At 45.1% G+C, this 20,828-nt stretch overlaps 1 protein-coding gene across 1 annotated transcript in view; it reads left to right on the top strand.

Annotated features, from left to right (window-relative positions):
• Positions 1–529: 529 nt before the first annotated feature.
• The window catches only part of VPS53 (VPS53, GARP complex subunit), a 46,638-nt gene continuing 26,339 nt past the window's right edge, over positions 530–20,828 (top strand). Inside the window, exons 1-9 of the mRNA XM_026047897.1 lie at positions 530–547; positions 799–879; positions 1,590–1,639; positions 2,416–2,482; positions 12,164–12,250; positions 12,550–12,665; positions 13,803–13,922; positions 19,505–19,583; positions 19,870–20,013. Of these exons, the coding sequence (XP_025903682.1) occupies positions 530–547; positions 799–879; positions 1,590–1,639; positions 2,416–2,482; positions 12,164–12,250; positions 12,550–12,665; positions 13,803–13,922; positions 19,505–19,583; positions 19,870–20,013 (762 nt within the window). The remainder of the gene's footprint in view (positions 548–798; positions 880–1,589; positions 1,640–2,415; positions 2,483–12,163; positions 12,251–12,549; positions 12,666–13,802; positions 13,923–19,504; positions 19,584–19,869; positions 20,014–20,828) is intronic.

Raw genomic sequence — 20,828 nt, 5'->3', positions numbered from 1 at the left:
GGGGCCCTGGGCCCCGGGACGCGCGGCTTGTCCCGGCGGTTGTGTGGCGGCCCCGGGCGGTGTGAGCGGGCCGAGGCGGGCCGGGCCAGCGCCGGCCGGGCCCAGCTTCAGCGTGTGCGCTGAAGAGCGACCCGGGCACCCTCCTCCACATCATTCCAGCCGCTCCGGTGCGCGGGTGGAACCTGTTTGCGCCGCGGCTGCTCTCGGCCCGTGGCTGGGAAGAATCAGTCAGCAGATTTGGTTTGTCTCCSTCTTCTCTTTGCGTATGTGAAAGCGGCGAGGCCCCACTCTCCAGGGAACTTGTAGAGCCGCTTCTTAAATCATCGTGTTCCCTATTGCGAGGCTGTGAAAAGCAAATCCCCTGCCCCTCGCCACTGGCCTTGCGCAGCCCGAGCGAGGCCTCAGCAGGGCCCTTCCTCTGCAGACAGCTCCAAAAGCACCAGAATGGTTTGGGCTGCACCGCTGTTGGCTTGTGTGTGTGGAGATTCCCTGGCACGTGGCTTGGAGGGCTTTGGCTGTGCCTGGAAGCATGTGTGTGTATGTATATGTGTGTATATCTATATACGTGTGTGTGTGTGTGTTCTCCCAGTGCTGACACGGGGTGACACCTGCAGCAATTTGAGCAGGTTGGGGACCCGCAGAGGCTGCAGCTCCTGCGGGGCAGGCCTGGCTGCCCTCTACTCACACTCCTTAAAATCATGCTGCTAATCAGGACTTAAAGTGAGTGCTGCAGCAATTAAAAGAGACTATGCAAAGTTGATGTGTTGATGACTGTGTTATTTTCTTTCCCTTCTATAGGTGTTTCCCAGCCAAGACCCTCTGGACAGAGCAGACTTCAATGCAGTGGAGTACATTAATACCCTCTTTCCCACTGAGCAGGTAAGTGGTGCTCGCAGATCTGCCTGCTCCTCAGCACCACGGGGGTGCTGATGGTGGTAAACGGGGGCACGTTGAAACCTGTGGCCAAGCCTTTTCTTCTGAACAGCAGCACAGGTAGTAAATCTGCAGCAATAATTGCTTCTCAAATTCATATTTAGTGAGATTYGCTGTCATGCAGACTCTTTACAGCCAAGGCGTTTGCTGGAGTGAAAGTTCTGCTTTGATCCACAGAAGCAAAATACTTCCTTATAAAGGTTTCCCTTGCAATTAATTTCATAACTTGCTGTGACTCTTGAGCGAATCATTGTGGTGAATCCACTGGTAACTCCTCAGGGATTTCATCCAAGAAAGTCTGTGTGTGCGGTGCCACTAGTCAGCTTTGCTTTAACTGCCTTGTTTCTTTTGAGCTACAACAAATGGGGCTGCCATGAGCCACTGGTTTGAGAGTCCCTGCCCAGCCCCATGGGCAGTTTTGGGCTGAGCAATTAGCAAAGGGAGACGTTTTGGCAGCTGAGGGCTGTTGTGGGGTGGCTGCCTTGCCTGTGTTGCTGTATTTAAGCCCCGCTGCATCACTGGGTTCTGGTAAAGTGCAAGGCACTGCTGCCCTCCCTGGCAAGTGCCACGTGTGGGGACGTGTTGGCTGTCACAGTGATGTGTGCTGGAATGCAGCTTTCCATCTTCTAATTTTTCTTTTTTTATATGTATTGTAGTCTTTGGCAAACATCGATGAGGTCGTGAACAAAATCAAATTGAAAATAAGGTAAATTCTTTTCCATTCTGTTGCGTTTCACATGGTGACAACCACCCTAATCACTAAGGCTTCATAAATAYAGTTTTTGTGCTGTTACTAACCTGAAATAAACCTGTCCACATCTTCCAACCAAATCCAGTAGGCAAGGAATGGGGAGGAGATGAAAATATCTCATTATAGACCTTTGTTTTGCCTCTATTGTGCAATAGGTTTTGTTCAGAGATCTTAAGTGGTAGGTTGTGAAGTCGAGTTTTGAAAGGCAAATTAAGAACAAACAAGTATCAAATTGTAGCACAGTTTGAAGGCTAAGAAAACAACAAGCCAGAATAAATTAGCAGTAGCCAAATAACTGCTTGTAAAGTCAAATTAGCAACCATAGAAACTTGTGTTAAATATTTTTGTCATTCTACCGTCAGTATGTAGTACAAGTGTGAATATGGAGGAAATACTGTATAAAGTCTGGCATTAGCAACCTGAGAAGACTGAGAGAATGCTGCAACATATGAAAGAAAGGTTGAAATTGATGAAGAAGAGCTGAAGGTAGTGGCTAACAAAAGAAATGCAAGAAGCCTTGATTAAATTAGGAAATAGTTTCATTTTTGCAGCAGGATTTTTAAATTACATGAGATATTGATGTCCTGCAGAGAGAGAAATAAATGTGGGTTTAGCATTCACGGCACCAACTTTATTATTACTATTTGGTCTTTTAAGTTCTGGAGATCCGTAGGAATTGCTGGAGTCATGCGTGTGGGAATGAGCCTGACATTGTGGCTTCTCTCCTGCAGGAGGCTGGATGACAGCATCCGAACCGTGGTGAGAGGACAGACCAACGTGGGGCAGGATGGCAGGCAGGTACGTGCGTCTCCTCGCACGGGGTGAGCGCCGACGTTCCCATCTCRTGCTCCTAAACTGAGGAAAGGCAGAAACCTGCTCTTGTCATTACCAGGGTGTTTGTGCCACCTCTTGTACTGATGACTCTGCTCGCTGAGCAGCTGTTCTCACTTGCTTTCTGATCCCTCTGCAAAGAGAAGTGAATAMGATTGATTTTAAAAAATCAAAAGCAGAAAGGGGAGGCTCGCGGTTGCGCCACCGTGCAGCTAATTACAAATGAACAGCAGTAAATAGATGCAAGCACATTTGCTACTGAGTAAGGATCAATAAAAGGATATTTAGCCTTTAACTAGGTCATTTGTTGAAATATCCTGCATCATTAGTGACTAAGCCTGATGACTGCCTGCCGGTTCATCTTGCGTGAATCATCCCGCAATCAGGTTTTCGTTTGTCTTTTGCTTGACAAATGTGTGTGCTCAGAGCACAGTATTGAACATCATGGCCATGGCTACGGTGTTTGTGAACACTGAGCTGATGTTATCTCGTGTTGCAGCATCACCTGATGCTGCTGTTTCCTGCATCTGCTCCATTTTAGACCAGAACATCAATGTCCTGAGCTGACAGTCTTGCTGCTTTCCTCAGCGCCAAGTGATCTGTGTTTCTCTTACTAGATTTAAGGATGGATTGGTGGGAAGGGACAATTGTTCCCTTAGTGGCAAGAGGGCCTGTGTTTTCCTGTTCTTGCTGCAGTAGCAGAGTATATTTGCTCATTCTTTGCCTCTGAATGCATCAATCTAACCTCTTTTTTTTTCCATGCAAAATCTGTTGTGTTCAAGCTGGGCATCAAGTCTATGCAGGAAGTGGTGAAAAGCACTGCTTCTCACAGAGAACAGAAAAAGGACAGAGATTAAAACATTTGTATTGCGCCAGCTTCCAACACATTTGTTTCTGCAGTCTTGTGCTCCCAAAGATATGGGGAATTTACTTCCCTAGAGGAGAACACATGGAGTCTGGGACCTGATCGGGGGGGGAAAACCTTTGTATTTCTAACCTCAGSTCTGCCAAGGCAGAGGCCTTGGGTGAACTATTTCACCTGCCTATTCCTCAGTATTGCTGTCAGCAATGTGGGCTGCTGACCTCTCCCAGCAGAACTAGTTCAGTGTTTGTGTGATTCACCGAGTGGTGCTGCTAAAGGGGATGTGTTTGGGATGTGGCGTGAGGGAGGAGGGCAGCTTGGCTGTTCCCGCTGCCTAATTGCTGTGCAGGGATGAGGTAAGGCAGGTGGGGAGGCAAYTACTGAGATTGAGGTGGGAGTGGAAAGTGAACAAGCATTCTTGTCCTTAGTTGCAGATACTCTCAGCTTTTGTTCCCTCTGCTGCGCAAGGTGGAWTTGCCCCTTAGAAAAGCCTGTGAAGCCTGCAGGTGCTCGGGCTCTGCGCTGAGGCCTGGCAGTCCCAGAAGCAGCCCAACTTTTCCCCACTTTCCAGCCTTCCTCAAAAACTGGAATTCAGTTGCTAGCAGCGTGGTGGGGCTGGCAGTGGGACAGGCTGTCTTGCAGCCCTGGAGATTGCTTAAATAGCATTTTGTTTTGAGGTGACATTCTATATTTGGTGCTCAAGAATCCAGCAGGGAAATGTGGAGGAAACAGTTGCTGTTCCTGTCATCTCCATGCTCCTTTTTTCTGCTTCATCATACATGTCGACTGGGGAGGGAGAGAGCCTGTAACCACACAGCAGCCCCGCTAACATCAGCCTGGAGGGGGTGGAACCTTGATCCTTAGCACCAGGCACCTGCCTTGGTGCAGAAGGCGCCTTTGTTTGAGCAGCTTGTGTTTGCTGGGGTCAAGGACACTTGGAAATGTTGTGTTTTCATAGTGTGAGAGGCCGCTGAAAGGGAAGCTGCCCTTAGGAAAAGCAGCTTCTCTGCCAGGAACGGAGTCTGTACTTTTGTGCGGGTGTTTATTGTAGTGGCAGCAGAAGTGAACAGCAAAAGCAAGGCCAATATCCCTGCACACGGATGGGCAGTGGGATCCGACAAGCTTTCCCAGAGACTTTTCCTTTGATCACATCCTTTACCAACAACATATGCTACAAACAAACTGCTGTTTGCCAGAATTGCTTGGCTGTGTGAATGCACAGCTAAAAAACATTCTTGTCTGGAGAATAAATATGTTTTTTTATAAACATCCTCTTAGGCTTTGACTTCCCTCCTGAAGAAACAGAAGCCCTGGGTGTGGTGGTAAATAAAGCAAGAGGTTGAAGTCGGAGCAAGCGGCACGTTCGCTTGTGTCCCTGCTGGGTACGGCAGGAGAGGCAGCGCTGGGGACATCAGCAGAGCTTGTCCCTTCCTCGGCTTTGTCACCTCCTGTCAGCTTTAATGGCAGAGCGGGAGGGTTGGGGTCTGCTGCAGGCGGGTGACCCGAGCACGAGGGGCTGGGAGTTGTCATCTCCTGATCCATTTGGGGATGTGTGTTTGACAAGTGAGGATGCCAGGCTTCTGGAAGATGGAGCTGCGGTTCCTTGGCCCATAACAGGTTTCTTTGCTCCCAAGGAAGGGGATTCAGAGCAGGAGAGCCCGGTGAGGCGGGTTYCTAGTGCAGAGGAGCAGCGGCCTTGGCGAGAGCTGCACCTCCTTTGCCGGCCAGGAGAGGGGAGCCCAGCCTTGCTTTCGAGCCCAGCCTGGCACGCTGCTTCGCTCCTAACTGTCTGTGCTTTATTCTCCCACCCAGAGTGCCCAAATCCTGCCCGGAGCCGATGCTGAAGGGTGGTTTATGGCCATATGTGCTCTGTGCTCCCCTGGAAAGCAGAGCCAGGGGTAGGAAGTCCAGAGTCCTCCTTGCAGCTTCATGCTCATCCTCCCAGTGACCCAGTCCCCTGTCCAGGCAGGCTGATGGTGTTTGCAGTGGTGAGGATGACACTTCTGTGGGCTGTGGTTATTGAACAAGTCTTGCAGATGACCTGTATGTGTGTGGCTTGCAGGAGGAGCTCTCTGCAGTCCTTATGCATTTTCCCAAGTAGTGCTGATCACATATGCAGGTATGCACGAAATAGCATTTAGTGGCTGAAAAAGCAGATTCTGAATCTAAATAGCTCTTCTGGGGCTGTATTTATTTGATTGACTTTTGTTTCAGCAGCTCTGGARGCTGGAACGCGCTTGCCTCCGCGGAGCGCAGCGTTGCTGGGTTCAAAGCATCTGCCTCTCTGAAATTTTGCCTTAGAATTTCCTCTGAATGCAAAAATCTTAAAATAGCCCCGCTCGTTTGGCGCCTGCTTCCCGGTGCGATGTTCCTGCGGAGCCTGCAGCCGATTCCGTTACCTTGGGGAGATGCCGTTACCTTGGGCAGGGTGTAGCAGAGCCGCCCGGGCGCTCCCACAGCGGTTTTCCCTTCGGAAGGGCCGCGCGTGGATCCGCTGCCGAGTGCCGACCTTGCTGCGAGCTGCAGCTGCTCGAGCCCTGCTTCCCTCCCCGCCCCAGGCTGCGGGATAAAACGTTCCCAGAGATTTTTCCATYGGGTGTTTAACGCGCTCCATGCGTTTTTATTTGTCGCTCTTTTGTTGTGTTTATTGCTAAGGCTTCTGCATGGGCTGGCTGTAATTTTTTTGACAGTTGCTGACGTGCCCTTGCTGTTTGTTTGGCTGGAGTGGCTTCACCTGTCAAGCCTATAGAGCAGCCTCTGTATTTTCAGACTATTTTAACCCTTGGAATGTCTCTCTGCAGCTCAGTTTGTCCTTTAGCATCTCTTAGTATGTTAGGGCCCTGGCTCAGTTGGTGCTAGAACAAAACAAGGGTCAACTAAAGCGAGGACCTGGATGCGTTTGGGGCTGGGAAAGCCTTACACGTATCTCATGGCCAAAGACACCAGTCTGATGACTTGCTTTACTTGGCTCCTGCTTCTCTGCTTTGCTCCATGAGAAAAGTAACGTGTTTTTCCTTAACTACAGCAGTGCAGGCGGAGAGGTGGCAGCCGCGGTGGTTAAGGAATACAGATAGATTCCTGCTGCCCAGCCTGAGCGCAGCGGGTGTGAGTTCAATTAGCCATCCCGTACCTCGTTAACCACCGCTGTCCTTCGCTGCGACGTCTGGCAGCGCCTCTGGAAGGAGGAGGATGCATCTGCCATGGAGAAATGCCCAGGAGTTATTGGGCTCAACAAGGTCAGAGACAGAAGGATGGGAGATATTCTCTCCCTTGGCTTTTTTTTCCCCTTTGTTTTAGTAGAGATCAGGAAACMCTTTGCAGGATCGATACGGGGAGGAAGGAGGAAATGAAGATGGACGGTGAGCAGAGGAGAGACAGCTTTGGCGGCCACAGGTTGTTCCGAGTTGGCTAATGCAGTCGGTGCTCCCAGAGCACCTGCTGTATGTATAGATCACCTGCTGTACGTATGGATTTTAGTTGGGCCTCTATTTAAATAAACGCCCTGCTCCAGGCTCAGGCTGCACCCTGCTTCCTTGGTGCACGGGCTCAGGGAGCATCCGCAGGGCCACAAGTGCCGCGGCCGCAGCTCTGCCGTGAGCTGGCAGGAGGGCAAGGGAAATGAGAAGACCTCATCTCTTAATAGCTAATTAATCCTCATGTCTGGAAAATATTTGGGGGCTTCTCTGTGCCACAGAAATCACTGATGATTCAGGCACCGTCTCTTAACAATCTCTCCTACGTGGTTTATTTTATCTCCCATTTTCTGACCAACAGATCCTCATTCTGAAATAGGAACGGACAACTGTTATTTTTTGTTGTATTTTGAGGTGGTGGAGATTAAATAGTCTGTTTTTGACCATGTAATTATATATATTTTTTTAAAAAAAAGACCATGTTACAGATTTGGTAAGATTTCAGAGCAGTGACTGGTGCCCCATCATATTCTTAAGCTTTTGTAGCCAGTGACAAATAAACAGAAGTTGAGCTGCCAAAACAAATCAAAAGTGAGATTCATTTAGAGTCATTTCCCAAGTGAGTTATGACAGTTGGATCGTGTCCTGCCCATCTCAGACACACAGGAAGCTTTTTCAAGCCTAAAACATGTTTATTGCAAAGGGTTTCAGGTGAATGGCATGCCAAGAAGAAATAGTGCTGTTTATAATACCCTTTGGCGACTGCCCACCAAAAATGGCATCTGCCACCATAGAAAGAGGTCAGGCAGAACTTGTGCCATCTGCTGCAAGCCCTGCTCAAGGCACAAGCAACCCTGAGCTTGACCTTCTCTCGTGTTCCTGTATTTAAGGCACTGCCCGTCAGGTTGCCTCGGGCTGGGGAAGGGGCTGTGTTTTGGGCTGGCAAAAGGCTTTTTGGTGGTGTTGAAGGCACTGCAAGGTGCAGAGGAAGCCTGGGCTCCTCCACAGCCGGCACCATTCGGTTTTGTTGCCAGCACATCAAGAGCCCAGCTTGAAAATGGAAACCTTGACACCAGACAGGAGTTTTTGTCATACGACAGGGCTTTTTGCTCTCTCTCTGTCCTTTCTTTCTCTTTTTTTTTTCCTTTTTGGTGTGTCCCATGTCACAATATTTCATCCAACGGTGTTGCTTCCATGCCTATGGCTGATGAACTGTCCTCATTTCCAGTTATAAATCCCTATTTGTAGGGGTCGTGATCTGGTTGCACATTTTTCCTCCCCAATCTTGGCCTCTAGGGCGAGCAAACAGATCGATCTTGCAGAAAGTGAGAAGCAGCAACTCGGCCCGTTGCTAAACCTGCAGAGCCACGCGCTTCAGCTGCAGGGATCCATCCTCAGCTCTGAAACCTGGAGAGCTTCCTACGAAATGAAACCGGATTGAGGTTCAGCAGCTGTTTCCACCCTTTCCCAAACTGGAGGGACTCGTTTGTAGGAGACTTCAGTGACAGAAATTGTTTGGTGGTCACAGTGTCCAAGGGTCTCTCTGTGCAGCTGAGGCTCCTTGGAGGGTTGGGGATGGGCATGTATTTCTAGGCACGGTCTCAATTTTTCATTGATCTGGGTTATAAGTGTGGTCTCAATTTTTTGGTCTCAATGGTCTCAATTTTTCATCGATCTGGGTTATAAATGAAAGGAGCATTAACACCCTGTATCCAAGAACGGGGATAGATCCAGGAGCATTAAATTCTCAGCATCCTGACCACATCCCAACTTGTAACATTAAAAATACATTTGCATGCTGTGAAGTTGGCAGATGTCAAGTGCCTATAAAATACTTAGTAGAGGACAGCTTTCTGATGTGGGTAATAACATACAATAGAAATATATATTGGCTAGAAACAAATAAACTGAGCACAACACCAGTAAGCATATGGAAACTATCGTGGTGTTTTAACCATTGCTGGGGACAGAACAAGGTTAATTCAGGAGTTTCCGAGCTTGGAGTTCCCCAAGTAATCGAAGTACCCCTGAAGCTTTGTTCTCTCCCTGGGCACAGGACACTTTGTAGTAATGTGCGGGTCTCTCTGTGCCTTTGTTTGAATATTTCCTGACATTTCAGGGTCTGTTTTCGTGCACCGGGAGGAATTGTGAGATATTTGGGAATCTCACACATGCTGAGGGGGGGATCACGGCACGCTCGGAAGGAGGGCAGGGTCTGCCCTCTTCCCTAAATTTCCCATTCCCAGAGCATCTAGGGTATCCCAAGGACAACACCATGGGAGAAGCACCCGCGTGGGACACGGCAGGACAGCCCGGCCCYGCTCCGGCCCCGTTGCTGCCTGCACTTGAGGGAGCACAGAGGTTGCGTGGAGCTGTAATAAATAATGCTGATGGGTTAATTGTAGCTCGCAGGCTCGCTTGTTGATTAGAGTCATATGGTGTTTTTCCAGTACATCGCAACCTTAATTTCAACAGCCTTGTTTCACATAACCACGGCGGATTATGTATCCGGCCTCTTTATTTATTAGTGGTCCTCTGCCCCTGGAGTGACCTGCTATTTTAGGAAAGGTCCTAAATAAGTCCTCAAGGTCCAATGCAATATCCTGACATTGGTCAGCCCTTTGGGGGTACCGCTTAGACCCACATTTCCCAGTTGTGCTGCTGAAGAAACCAGTAAGTTAATAGCACAAGGTGAACCCAGTGTCAGGCCGCAGAAGATCAGCAGATATCGTTAACCACATCAATTAGTTACGTCAGATTAAGAGCACTTCTGAATCTCTTGGTAGTGGTTTGTTTTTAGAATTTCTGTCCAAAAGAAATCCTCTCTTAGTAAAATAATAACGATAAGAAAGTGCTTGTAAAACTCATGATTCACTGCCTTAAATGGAGCAGTTATTGCTTGTAGAAGGGAGGATTTACTGGAAAGAAACTGCACTCCTACCAAGTGCAGAGGCTGGTGTCTCCGTGTCTGCARTTCCCCATTTCCTGCCTTACGGGGGAGAGTAAGTGGCAGATAATGCAATAAGCTCCTGTGTTAGGCCTTGAATAATTAGGCCTATCTTCACATCTTAGATGTTGATTACTTATCCCTCAGTAATGAGCATCATTTATCAAATACGAGATGTTTTTATTTAAAAGAAAGAGGTTTGCGTTTCTGGCCRCGCTCTCTTTGTTGTGCTCGCTGCAGCGCCCAGCACGGTGAGCTTATTTTTCTCCATTATTGCTTAGTTTAATTTCCTCCCTTTGTTTGCAGTTCTTTACTTTCRAACGCTGCTGGTTTTATTGTATTTGGTTTTTTCAGAAAGAGCCCTAAGAATGCTTAATGGTGGGCATTGTTCTAAATTTTCCATGTGTAATAAATTTTCATCCAGCATTAATTTCAGATCATATGTATGTTTGGAAAAAAAAGGTTTTCATCTCTAAATATAAATTATATATATTAATAAAAAAAACAAAATATGTCAATAGAGGACATTAATGAATTAGCTTCTTATTAGCTTCTTGCAGCTCAAATGAGGAATATCTTTTTTTTTTTTTTTTTTTTTTTTAAGGACAGTAGCTATTGAATTAGTTGAAGATTTATGCCTTAATGGCTAAGCAAATATTTGGAAGCAAGTTTTAAGAAGTGAAACTAGTGTTTGTGAGAACTCCTATGCTCAACTCCATTAAGTTTGAGTTCTCTGTGTAGGTTTTTTGAGTTCTGTGTAGGTTTTTTAACAGCGCTGGAAATGCAACTTCCCTGCAAGAGCCGCGGAGCAGACGGGGAGCTGCCGGTCCTGCCTCTCCTCTCCTCTCCCCCGCGTTACAACCGGGTTGTTTTTCAAGGCAGCAGGAGACCGGACGACCTCAATTCATCACTGGGTGCAGAGCACCCGTCTGGCTCCTGTTTTCCCTGCTTTCGGTCTGCGAGGAGGCAAAAAGCAAGGTCAGGAGCAGGGAGCCRGCGTTCCCTGGGCTCGTGCAGAGGAGTGAGCAGCGGTGCTGAAGCGAAGGCAAAGAGCAGCTGCCTTCCAGGGAGACCTGCACGTTGATTTCTCTGCAGACCCATCCAGGAGAATCCGCCAGCGTTYGGGGCTTGCTCAGCAGCCCCCTTGACTGATGGGCTGCTGCCRTGGTCTGGGATGCAGGACAGAGACAACAGTTAAATTTTATGTTGAAAAGAGCATTTGGTGGCTCCCTGGCTTCTGCTTAAGCCACACTCCTTTGCATCCAATGCAGCTCTTSAAGCAGAGCCCAGGCTGCAGCCAAATTAGGAGGAAGATAATGGTGGACACTCCTAATATAGCTGTAGCCTGTATCCCTGTATCCCTGTAGCCCTTTAAGTGCTCAATTCTCTTACTGAGTATGCAATATGATAGCTGTGTCACACTAATAGATAAAGTGTTAACTTCCACATGATTCAAAAGATATTTCAGAGGAGTCTTTGTTTTTCCCCCACTCTGGAAAATGAATTATAAAATGTTTCCAACTTTTATACTTTTATTGTAATGCAGCTTTGTTCCAGCAAAAGCTCCTGGCAGGCAGTTTGCTATCACATTTCCAAATGAAGATGTGTTGAATTTATTTGCTGGAGGATCTTGTAGCTAGTATTGTAACCTTGGTCATGAGACTGGATATAAAAACAGAGGCATAGAAGCTTGCTTGACTGAGGAAAGAAAGCGGAGGTGGAGATGCAGATACTACCAGACTGGGAAGGCAGAATGCGTTGAGTTGCTGCAGAAAKCAGATTTTGGACGTGGGATTTTAAACAAGCAGCTTTGCTTGTTGCCTCCGTGTGAAGTTCATGCTGGTTATATGAGGTTAGGATATACTGTGGTCGCATGAGGGAGACCAGATACACCAAGAAGTTTGCAGCAAAATGGTACAAAAATTCAGGCCAAGTATCTCACCTCAGGACCAATGATACAACACAGCTATTAAAAGTGGGGATATTACCAAAATATATGGGGATATAACCAAAACCATATCGTCGTCAGGATGAGTGCTTTCAGTGTTTGTCGTAATGTAGAGGATTTATTTGTGTCTGAAGACATACTAATCACCAGAAGTTTATATTTTTCTGCACTTGGAAATTTAAAACGGTTACCTTAAACATTTTGTTGTTCCGATTCATATTGTATAGAGGTGCTTTCATAGAAAATCTCAATCAGATTTTTGTCAGCACATTATTGTAAAATGAATGCTGAAGTATTGGTCTTTGCAGATGAATATCCCGGTGTGAAGGTATTAATATATAGGCTTTGGATGTGCTAACCACATTTTCTTTGTAACACAGCAGCTCCCCTCCACTGTCCCAGCCCAGGTTGTTGAAGGGTTTTATTTTTATCTTAAAAGATAAAAACTGAACAAATATTCTCTTTATTTCTTTTCCAGGCTCTGGAAGAAGCCCAGAAAGCAATTCAACAACTCTTTGGTAAAATTAAGGATATTAAGGACAAGGCTGAAAAGTCAGAACAAATGGTGAGTAGCATTTTCTTCCTAGCCTTGGAAAGGGAGCGGAACAGYGACCTTTGCTTCCAGCCCTTGTTAGAAACGGATCGTTTTTGTCTGTGGTACTGTTGTCTGGTGGCTGATCACTATTGAACATGACTGGATAAGAAATCTGATAGTGTTTGTGGAACCTGTATCCTTGTCCTTGTGTTAGCCTGGCTGTAGAGCTAATGTGTTTCTAGCCCCTGAGGGAGGAGAGAGCCCGTCTCATTTCCTCAAAACATCGTGGCTTGATATTTAACCCAGACTCTCGGTTTTGTGTTCATTAGGTTAAAGAAATCACGCGGGATATCAAGCAACTAGATCACGCCAAGCGTCATCTGACCACCTCCATCACCACCCTCAACCACCTGCACATGCTGGCGGGCGGTGTGGATTCGCTGGAGTAAGCATGTGTGTTTTTAATAGTGCCCTGACACCACCGCCGAGCTGGGGAGGCCRGGGCAGCGCCCCCGAAAGCTGCTTGTTCTTCAGGAGAGACGTTTGCCTGGAAATTATGACTTGTTGACCGCTCCTTTCTCTGTTACCCAAAGTGACTTATGGCCTATACTGTTATATATAGGGGTTGCAGCATCAGTTGCTTGAATTGCAGTGTAGATGATTAGTGATAAGGTCTTGCTTYCTTAAAGAGCAATACAATGCAATATCCTCACTAAGAATGTGTCCTTCAGGGGTTTGGGAAGATGCTGATCAGTCTTGGGTTTTAAGCGGAGATGGAATCTCCTTCCAGGAGAGATCCTCTCTAATTCTGAGATGAATGAATCCAAATAGACCTTACAGCTTGTAGTATGTATGGAGTTGAGGCTACATATATAGTCCTGCCCAATATAGTCCTGCCCAATAGTCCTTTGTGGGTTTTTATATGCTTGGGGAACACACTGGCTAAGGGAGTCCAGTTTTTACATGTTGCATCTGGGAAGCTGCAAGACCCAGGCACAGCCTGTTCTTGGGTTGTAGCAAATGCTGCACGAACACTGGGTTGTTAAGTGGTTAGAATTAAATTTTACTTAAGCTGCTGCCTCCGCTGGAATGATCTAATGGATGAAGAAAAAATAAACTTGCTTTTTTTTTCTGTCAGTTCCCTGCAAAAGTTATTAACAGAAAAGTTGAGGCTAAGAGCTTTTCAGCATAATGATTCTGCTCCCCATGAAGCTCTAACTTGCACTTTGTGTGTGATGACAAATGGCTTAACTCAGGTCGTTACAGTAAAGCAGCATTTACTGCCTCTGGACCCATACTGGGAAGTAAATGCATTCAGTAGTTTACATGTTCTTTGCCAAGCGTTGCTTTTGACGTTTATGTTTTTTGAAGCATCGTTAGATGTATGCTGGATTGGTTTATTTTAGCATCAGTTGAATGAAATTGTAATGTAGTATTGGAATGTTAATGAAGAGTTGTGTACTTTAGAAAAATAAATGTCCGTGAGGATTGGCGTGATCCAGCAAGGATGAGGTAACCTGTGGAAGTACCACCCAAGATATTCAGCAAACCTGCCTCTGTAAATCTCTCATTTCCTTTACAGGGCCATGACCAGAAGGAGACAGTATGGGGAAGTTGCCAACCTTCTCCAAGGCGTCGTGAATGTGTTAGAGCACTTCAACAAATACATGGGGATTCCTCAAATTCGACAGCTTTCTGAAAGGTAAAATAATCAAGCGCTGAGCACGTGCATGCCTGTTGGTAAGGCAGGTTAGAAAATGCATTAGACAGATTCAGTTCCACAAGAATGTGAAGGCTGGACACGGTCCTTTGAGCTTATTCCCAGCCAAACCTGGTTAAAATTGGATGCACTTTGCTCAGATCTTGACCGTTCTGTTAAATAACTACAATTATTATGGATGTAATTCATAAATGTTCTTCTCATTGATGGGCTTTTAATTTATCTGGAATAATTTTTAGAAGTGAATTTTTGTTTTATCTGACTTTGGTGTGCAGGTGTTTGTGGTAGACCTTGAAGTGATTCTTTTTGCTCCTTTCTTAACCTCAGTGAGATATTCCAACAATCTCAGCAGAAATATATCCATTTAACATACTGGTGCTTGGGCTACTTTGTGCTCAGGCTGTGCCTTACTGCTATCAAATTGCTTGGTAGACTAAGGACTGGAGCTTTTTCTAATCTGCACCAAGAACTGCTCCTTCTTTCTATGGGTTAAGCAGGCAGGCAGGTTTTCTTTTTATGGACTTGCCAGACTCATTTAGTCTAAGCATCTTGTGTGTCTTTTGCCAAAACTTGTGCCCGTTGCCAAATTCTGCTGAATTTTGAGGCTTGTAATAGCAAAGTCTTCCAAAATAACGTGCAGCTTGCCTGGCTGGTTTAAAGATTTGCCCTGGTAAAAAGGTTTTGAGCTTGTGTAGACCTGATTTCTAGCATGAAGATACACGTCTGGATTTGGCGAGTTGTGGTGCAGCTCCAAGAGAAAGAGCCTGCTGTTCTCCACAGTAGCAGATCAAGGCTCAGGGATGACTAAGCCCCCGAATCTTTGGGAATTTGGGGCTTCATTTGGGACTTAACAACCAGATATCAAAGGAAGGGATCTAGGCCTTTCGTGTTCAAGGGGACATTGGTGTCCCTGGGATAGTCTGGGAGCCCAAACCTTTCCCTGCTTTACCGCAGGCTTCATTTCCCCACACCACACGTGTGGTATTTGCTCAAGAGCYTGCTGAGCACGGCTCTGAGATGAAAACAGCCTATTAACATTAGAGCTGAACCTTCTTAATGACACCGTCATGTTTGATAGTGTTGCTTTTCAGCTTGCTGTTTGAACTGCAAATCTGCACTGCCATCCTCTTGATGGCTGAGATGACTTTGCTCATTACAGAGSTACTCGAAGGAGCCTTCCAGGCACAGTAATTAATTTTTTGGTGATTCCTTTCGCTACAACAGCAGCTGGCTGCTGTTTTGCAGTGGAAATAATGTTCAAGTGTGTGTTTGTAGTGTTTATATTTACATCTGCTGGACTTTATTGGGTAGGTACCTATTCCCCAAAACCCAATGAAATCCATGAGGCAGAGCTAAAGAAGGATCTACCCTAAACCAAGAGAGATGAACATGATTTTTGGTTTAACAACGCATTTAACCATAAGCCTTTGCYGATCATGAACATTAAGGAGATATAAAGATATATCAATGTTTTTCTGCATGTAGATTGTGCTCTATGCCAGGGCTTTCTCTCAAAGATAACTTGTTTCATTTTCTTCCAGACAGGTAGTGTCCTAGGCAGAAGTCTGCTGGCCTTGGCCATTTACAGCCATGTAGAATTCAAACTGTGGGCAGGAATTCTGATTTTTTTTTTTTCTCGTTCTAGTGGAAGATTATTTCTTTTGTAGTTGCTCATAATTAGAAAAAAAACTTCCTGATGCCGCTAAAAGCCCCAGTGATACCAAGTCACACTAGAGAGACCTACAGGGATGTGGAAGAAAACTCCCTTTCCTTTAGCCTGGCTCCAAGATAAGGATCTGAGAAGCTCCACGCCTTTTGCTCCTATTTTTAGATTTGCCTCTGTTGGATTTTCCTTCAGTGTTTACAGGGTGAGAGTTGCACCATCTGGTAGCGATCGAAGTGGCTGTTTGGTGGAGTGAAAGGAGAGCTACACGCAACAAGTTGCTAGGATCTCTGCACTGCTTTGACATCCAGGCAGCAAATTATTCCAGGGAGCTTTACTGGGCTCTAATACCTGCTTTGGACTTTGTCTGGACGTGTACCTATAGGGCACAGTCTGGAGCTGACTTCGTTTCCCCCCTCTCTTTGCTTGAAAGCACTTCCATGATTCATGAAACATCAAAGGAAGTTTGCCTGACTCCTTTAGTACTATTTTTATACTGTTAAATTGCTAGGGTTTGATGCCTTCATGAATTTCATTTAATAGCACAGCTGAAGCCTCTTGGACATTTGTGAAAGCAAGAAATGCCTCTTATAAGTAGATTTTGGTAAGGATGAGGGGCAGCAAGTGACATCTATTAAATGTGTGGCTGGATGAGCGGATTCTCTTGCTTTTTTTTTTTTTATTAAAGAGCCTCTCTTACTTGATATGAATGGATTCAAGTCAAATATGAATGGCAAGCCACGGGAAAGGAAAGTGCTGCTGGTGGATGTGATCTTTGTCACATGCTGTTTAATTTTGCTTCCCGCTTTCTGTTGCTGTGAAAACTCCTGATGTGTTTTAAATGCTGCTTTCCACCTGTCTTGTCCCTTGGAAAATGATCAAACAAAACCACTTACAGCATCATAGGAGGGTTGACAGCACCCTCGACTCCTTGGGCTCTTGGACTGATGCTCTTGACATAGAAATGTCACAATTCGCATCCAAATGCAGATAATTTTCTAGTATTGATCCCAAAACAACCTCTGATACGGTGCAGTGGAAGGTGTTTGTTGTAGTTAATAGTGATATTTTATTATCTCTTACTTCTGCTCAGTTTTCTGTCTCTGGGGAAGAGTATTCAATTAGTGGTCACAAACCCACCCATGAAAGCGGTCTGGAAAGCGTAGCAGATAATGGAAAAAAGCCTGGAAAGTATTTAGAAGAAAGATAATTATAAGTTTACCTCAGCAAAACCGGCTAGCTCAGCCTGTTTTTATCTCAGCAGACTGCCAGGCCTAGTTTAAGATTTCTGGTAGCTTTGGCTAGAGGAATTGTGGTTTCTAGCAATTTACTGTCATTTGAAACACAGCGGTGGGTGTTGTTGTTGTTATAGTTGTTTTCTATTCGGCTGATTTTGCTTGCTTGAGGTTTGTTTTGCTTGTTTGCTTGTTTTTTAAGGTGAGGGTAAGTCAGGGAGAAGTCCCTAGGTCTGCGGTGCCCAAAGGTTTTGGGGGGTGATTGATTTCCCACATATGGGCTCAGGTCGGATCCCACGCAGGCATCTGGCCCAGGAGAGACATCTGGATGACACTGACCCAAGAAGAGCTCCTGAATCTGTAAAAACTAGGAGGTGCCRCCACTTGGGGCCTAATTCACTTTTTGTGCCACAACTTAGGGCCTAATTCACTTTTTGCACCCGCTTTACCACTCCCGCAGCTGGGCCTTGCTGTGGTGAATGGAGGTGGCCTCGGGATCCAGGCTCCAGCCCCTGCGCTTCCCATTCCCCTTCCCCGAGGTTTATTTTCAATTGAAAGCCTCGTGGCTTCCCCTGGGGAGCAATAATCCCCGGCGGCTAAAGCAAGTGCCTTGCTGTGTTCCCTGCCGAAAGCTAAGATGTGGCGTAAAGACTTTTATGTTTCTGAGTGCATTTCAGTGGAAAAAATAAATAATTGTGCGTGTCTCTGTGGGGGGCTTGTGTTAAGAGTGGTGATTATGGGGAGGGCGGTGAGGCACATGCTGGTTGCTCACGCGTGCCTAAACCTTGGGCTACTTTGATTTCTCTGCCCTATCCGTATCTTACAATAACTGCAAAAAAAAAAAAAAAAAAAAGCTAAACCTCATTTCCTTTGTTTTTGAGAGATGTTTATGCATGAGAGATATTTTAAAACACATGTATTAACACCTCAGTTCAGCAAGGTGTTTGCGCAGGCTTGTTAATTGAAGGATGTGAGAATGCCCTTTAAGAATATTTGTAAGTACTTTTCTGAATCAGAGCCTAAAATAACAAAGCCTGTGGACAGGGCTTTTAGCTGCTCAGCGAGGCCGCTTTTCCCTTGAATGCTTAGGAATCTGGCTGCTGCTCTTTCCGAGCTTTCACTACTTGGYACTGCAGCTGGTTTCAAATGGGAAGCTTAGTCTAGCTTGTCTTATATAAGAAAATAAGTACCAGGGCTAATAGTTTAATTTGCTTATATAATCTCATTCATTTTTATGACTCCTGATACTAAAGACTTGATTGTTTCTTGACTGTTTAAAAATGCTAATTTCTTCGGTCTGGTCTSAGTGTCTTTCTTTCTTTCCTTTAATTTTTTCATGACCAGAGGATTTGATTCTGTGAATGCTTCCTGGCATGAGTTACGTAAAGAGGGATTATACCTGTTGTTGGGGCTGCTGGGATGGGTTCCTCCTCTTTCCTGCTTAAATTTTCTGTTCCTTCTATTTTAGCATATTAGCAAATGCCTTTTGTTTTACAATTGCTAGCTCCGGTCTATACCTGAAACACTATTTCAGCTTTCAGACATTCCTGTGAAGCAGTGAGCTCAAGTGAGAGTTATGTTTGACATTGCAAGAAGGAAGGTTTTTCAAGCAAAATCCCCATAAATAAATCCTGCATAGCGCAGGTCATACACACAGTTAAATCATAAATATCATATTATATTTTAACCCCAGCTTTTAAAGGAATGGATTTTTCTGCATTTGACAGCATTGAAAATCCAGCCAATTCTTCAGCATTGCTGGCTTGTCTGGTAGTGCTTCTGCTGCTAATGAATCTGAAATGGGAAGGTTAAAGATAAGACTGAGGAGTCTTAAATAAAAAAAATCCAAATTCTTCTCTCACCACCCGTGCTTTGTACAAACATTTCCACAGAAGTGAATGTATCCACTCGTTCTAACATATCACTCTGTGGAAAAATGCACTGCTTTGAATAATACGTTTAGTCCTTAAAGTGTTTCCAGTATAATAAAAAGTGATGGAAGAATTCAAGGTCTGCAGAGGAATATAAGTGCCTCGCTATTTATTTTGGCTCCTTCCAGTATGTGTAGGCATTTCCATTTCCCTAGAAGTATCAATTAGGGCATATTGACTTTTATTTCTGGAAATTGGAAGCTTTATTCTCTCAGCTAAATAAAGAGCAAGGCTTTTGGTCTGTTCAGATTTTTTCATCCATCTCATACCTTTGCTCTTTTATGCTTCTTAAGACATAAAGAATTTATAGCATACCAGCACCGCCAAACAGTATTCGCATGGATGCACCTAAAAGTAGGTCAGCACACCTGGAACTGTGAAAGATTCACCATGAAGATTGAGACATTGTGAAGCATTTTCATGCTGCAAAGAGACCTCGCATAAAACGTGTTTGAATCACACAGAGATAAAGATTTGCTATGGATTGATCACACTGGCATCGAAGAAACAGGGTTGAAACTTCAGCTGGGGAACTGACCCTTACTGAAATACTTGCAGCAGGACCTTCTTAATGTGTGTCTTTTCCTTCTTTAGCTTTTTTTTTTTTTTTCCCCTCCCTTAAAAAACTTTAAGGTAACTGTTAGGACTGAAGTCCATTTTGTAGTTATCTTTATGGAAAACCAACCAAGGAAGTTGTGCCATCAACAAAGATATTTCTTCTTGTTTTCTCCACAGGGTAAAGGCAGCGCAGAATGAGTTRGGACAGCAGATCCTGGCTGACTTTGAAGAAGCCTTTCCTTCGCAGGGCACCAAGGTAAAGAGCTGGCTTCCCCTCTTCCTCTCCTTGAACAGCAATGCTGAAGTTACCTACAGGCAAAATTACCTGTCTCTTAGCACCTGCTTTTGTCTCATTTTACTTCTACATTTGATCTCACAATGACTTCACTGCCTCTTTTAAGGAGGGAGCTCAATTGTTCATCCAGCAGCAGAAAGCATCAAAAAGAGTGTTGGGAAAGGGTAAAAACTAGATAATCCTGGATGTAGTGTAACCTGCAGTCCCCTTTGGCTGTTTAACCATTTGTTCCTGTTCATTTTGACAGAGACCTGGTGGACCCAGCAATGTCCTACGTGATGCATGTCTAGTTGCCAACGTCCTGGATCCCAGAATCAAACAGGAAATCATCAAGAAATTTATTAAGCAACACCTCTCAGAGTATTTGGTCCTTTTCCAGGAAAACCAAGATGTAAGGGAAATGTAGCAAGCCAGATTTGGACTTTGCCTTTTTTTCTGGTGCTATGTRCATACCTCACACTTCCACAGCTTCCTCTGGTGCTGTGTTTCTAACCTAGGGGCTTGCAGGCAGTGACTTGCTGCTGTGCTACTGGCTGATGAATATGGAGGCAAAGTGGTCTCCTGCCAGAGAGCAAGGCTCTAAATCTAAGCTCCTAAGAATATAAGGAAGGGCTTTCTCCTTCCTTAAAGCTTAGATTCAAGATCAGCTTTGGGCAACATCTTTCCCTTCTGTAGCAAATAAATTTAAGTCAGCTATGTACTTTCTGCCTCGTAAAGGGTTGTAAAATTCTCTGATTGTTGCAACTCCCCCCATCCTGAAATCTTAATAAAGGGCTGGGGGAGGCGTGTATAGTAAGTGGGACAATCTGTCTAGTTCATTTTCAAACTTCTCTTGATGCTAATGGTCATTTTTAATAGTATAATCATTTTAGATTTGTAAAAGAAAATATTTTGAATCATAAATATATTTTTAACCCTTTTAGAATTTTGCTAATTTATGGCAAAGAGGGGAAGGACTAAAATGGTTCAATTAAAATAGCATTTTTTTCCAAGGAAGTTCCTTCAGCTGATCTTTTAGCCCTTTTTTGGGGCTGAAAAACACAAATTTTTCAGGGAGAGGTGATGATCCTGCTCTGCTCCTGTAGCATGGACTATGATTATACAAACGCTGGAGCTTGAGAAACAGTTGAACATGAAAATCCAGGGATTCTTGACTTGTGATCCCATTGCTGACCTTAACTTCGCTGTCTGCAAAGCAAGGAGAAC

The sequence above is a fragment of the Nothoprocta perdicaria genome, unplaced genomic scaffold (genome assembly GCF_003342845.1).
Source record: "Nothoprocta perdicaria isolate Ctin4 unplaced genomic scaffold, notPer1 scaffold_50, whole genome shotgun sequence".
Taxonomy (NCBI): domain Eukaryota; kingdom Metazoa; phylum Chordata; class Aves; order Tinamiformes; family Tinamidae; genus Nothoprocta; species Nothoprocta perdicaria.
The sequence above is the reverse complement of the archived record's forward strand: the minus strand, read 5'-3'. Positions and strand labels throughout refer to the sequence as shown.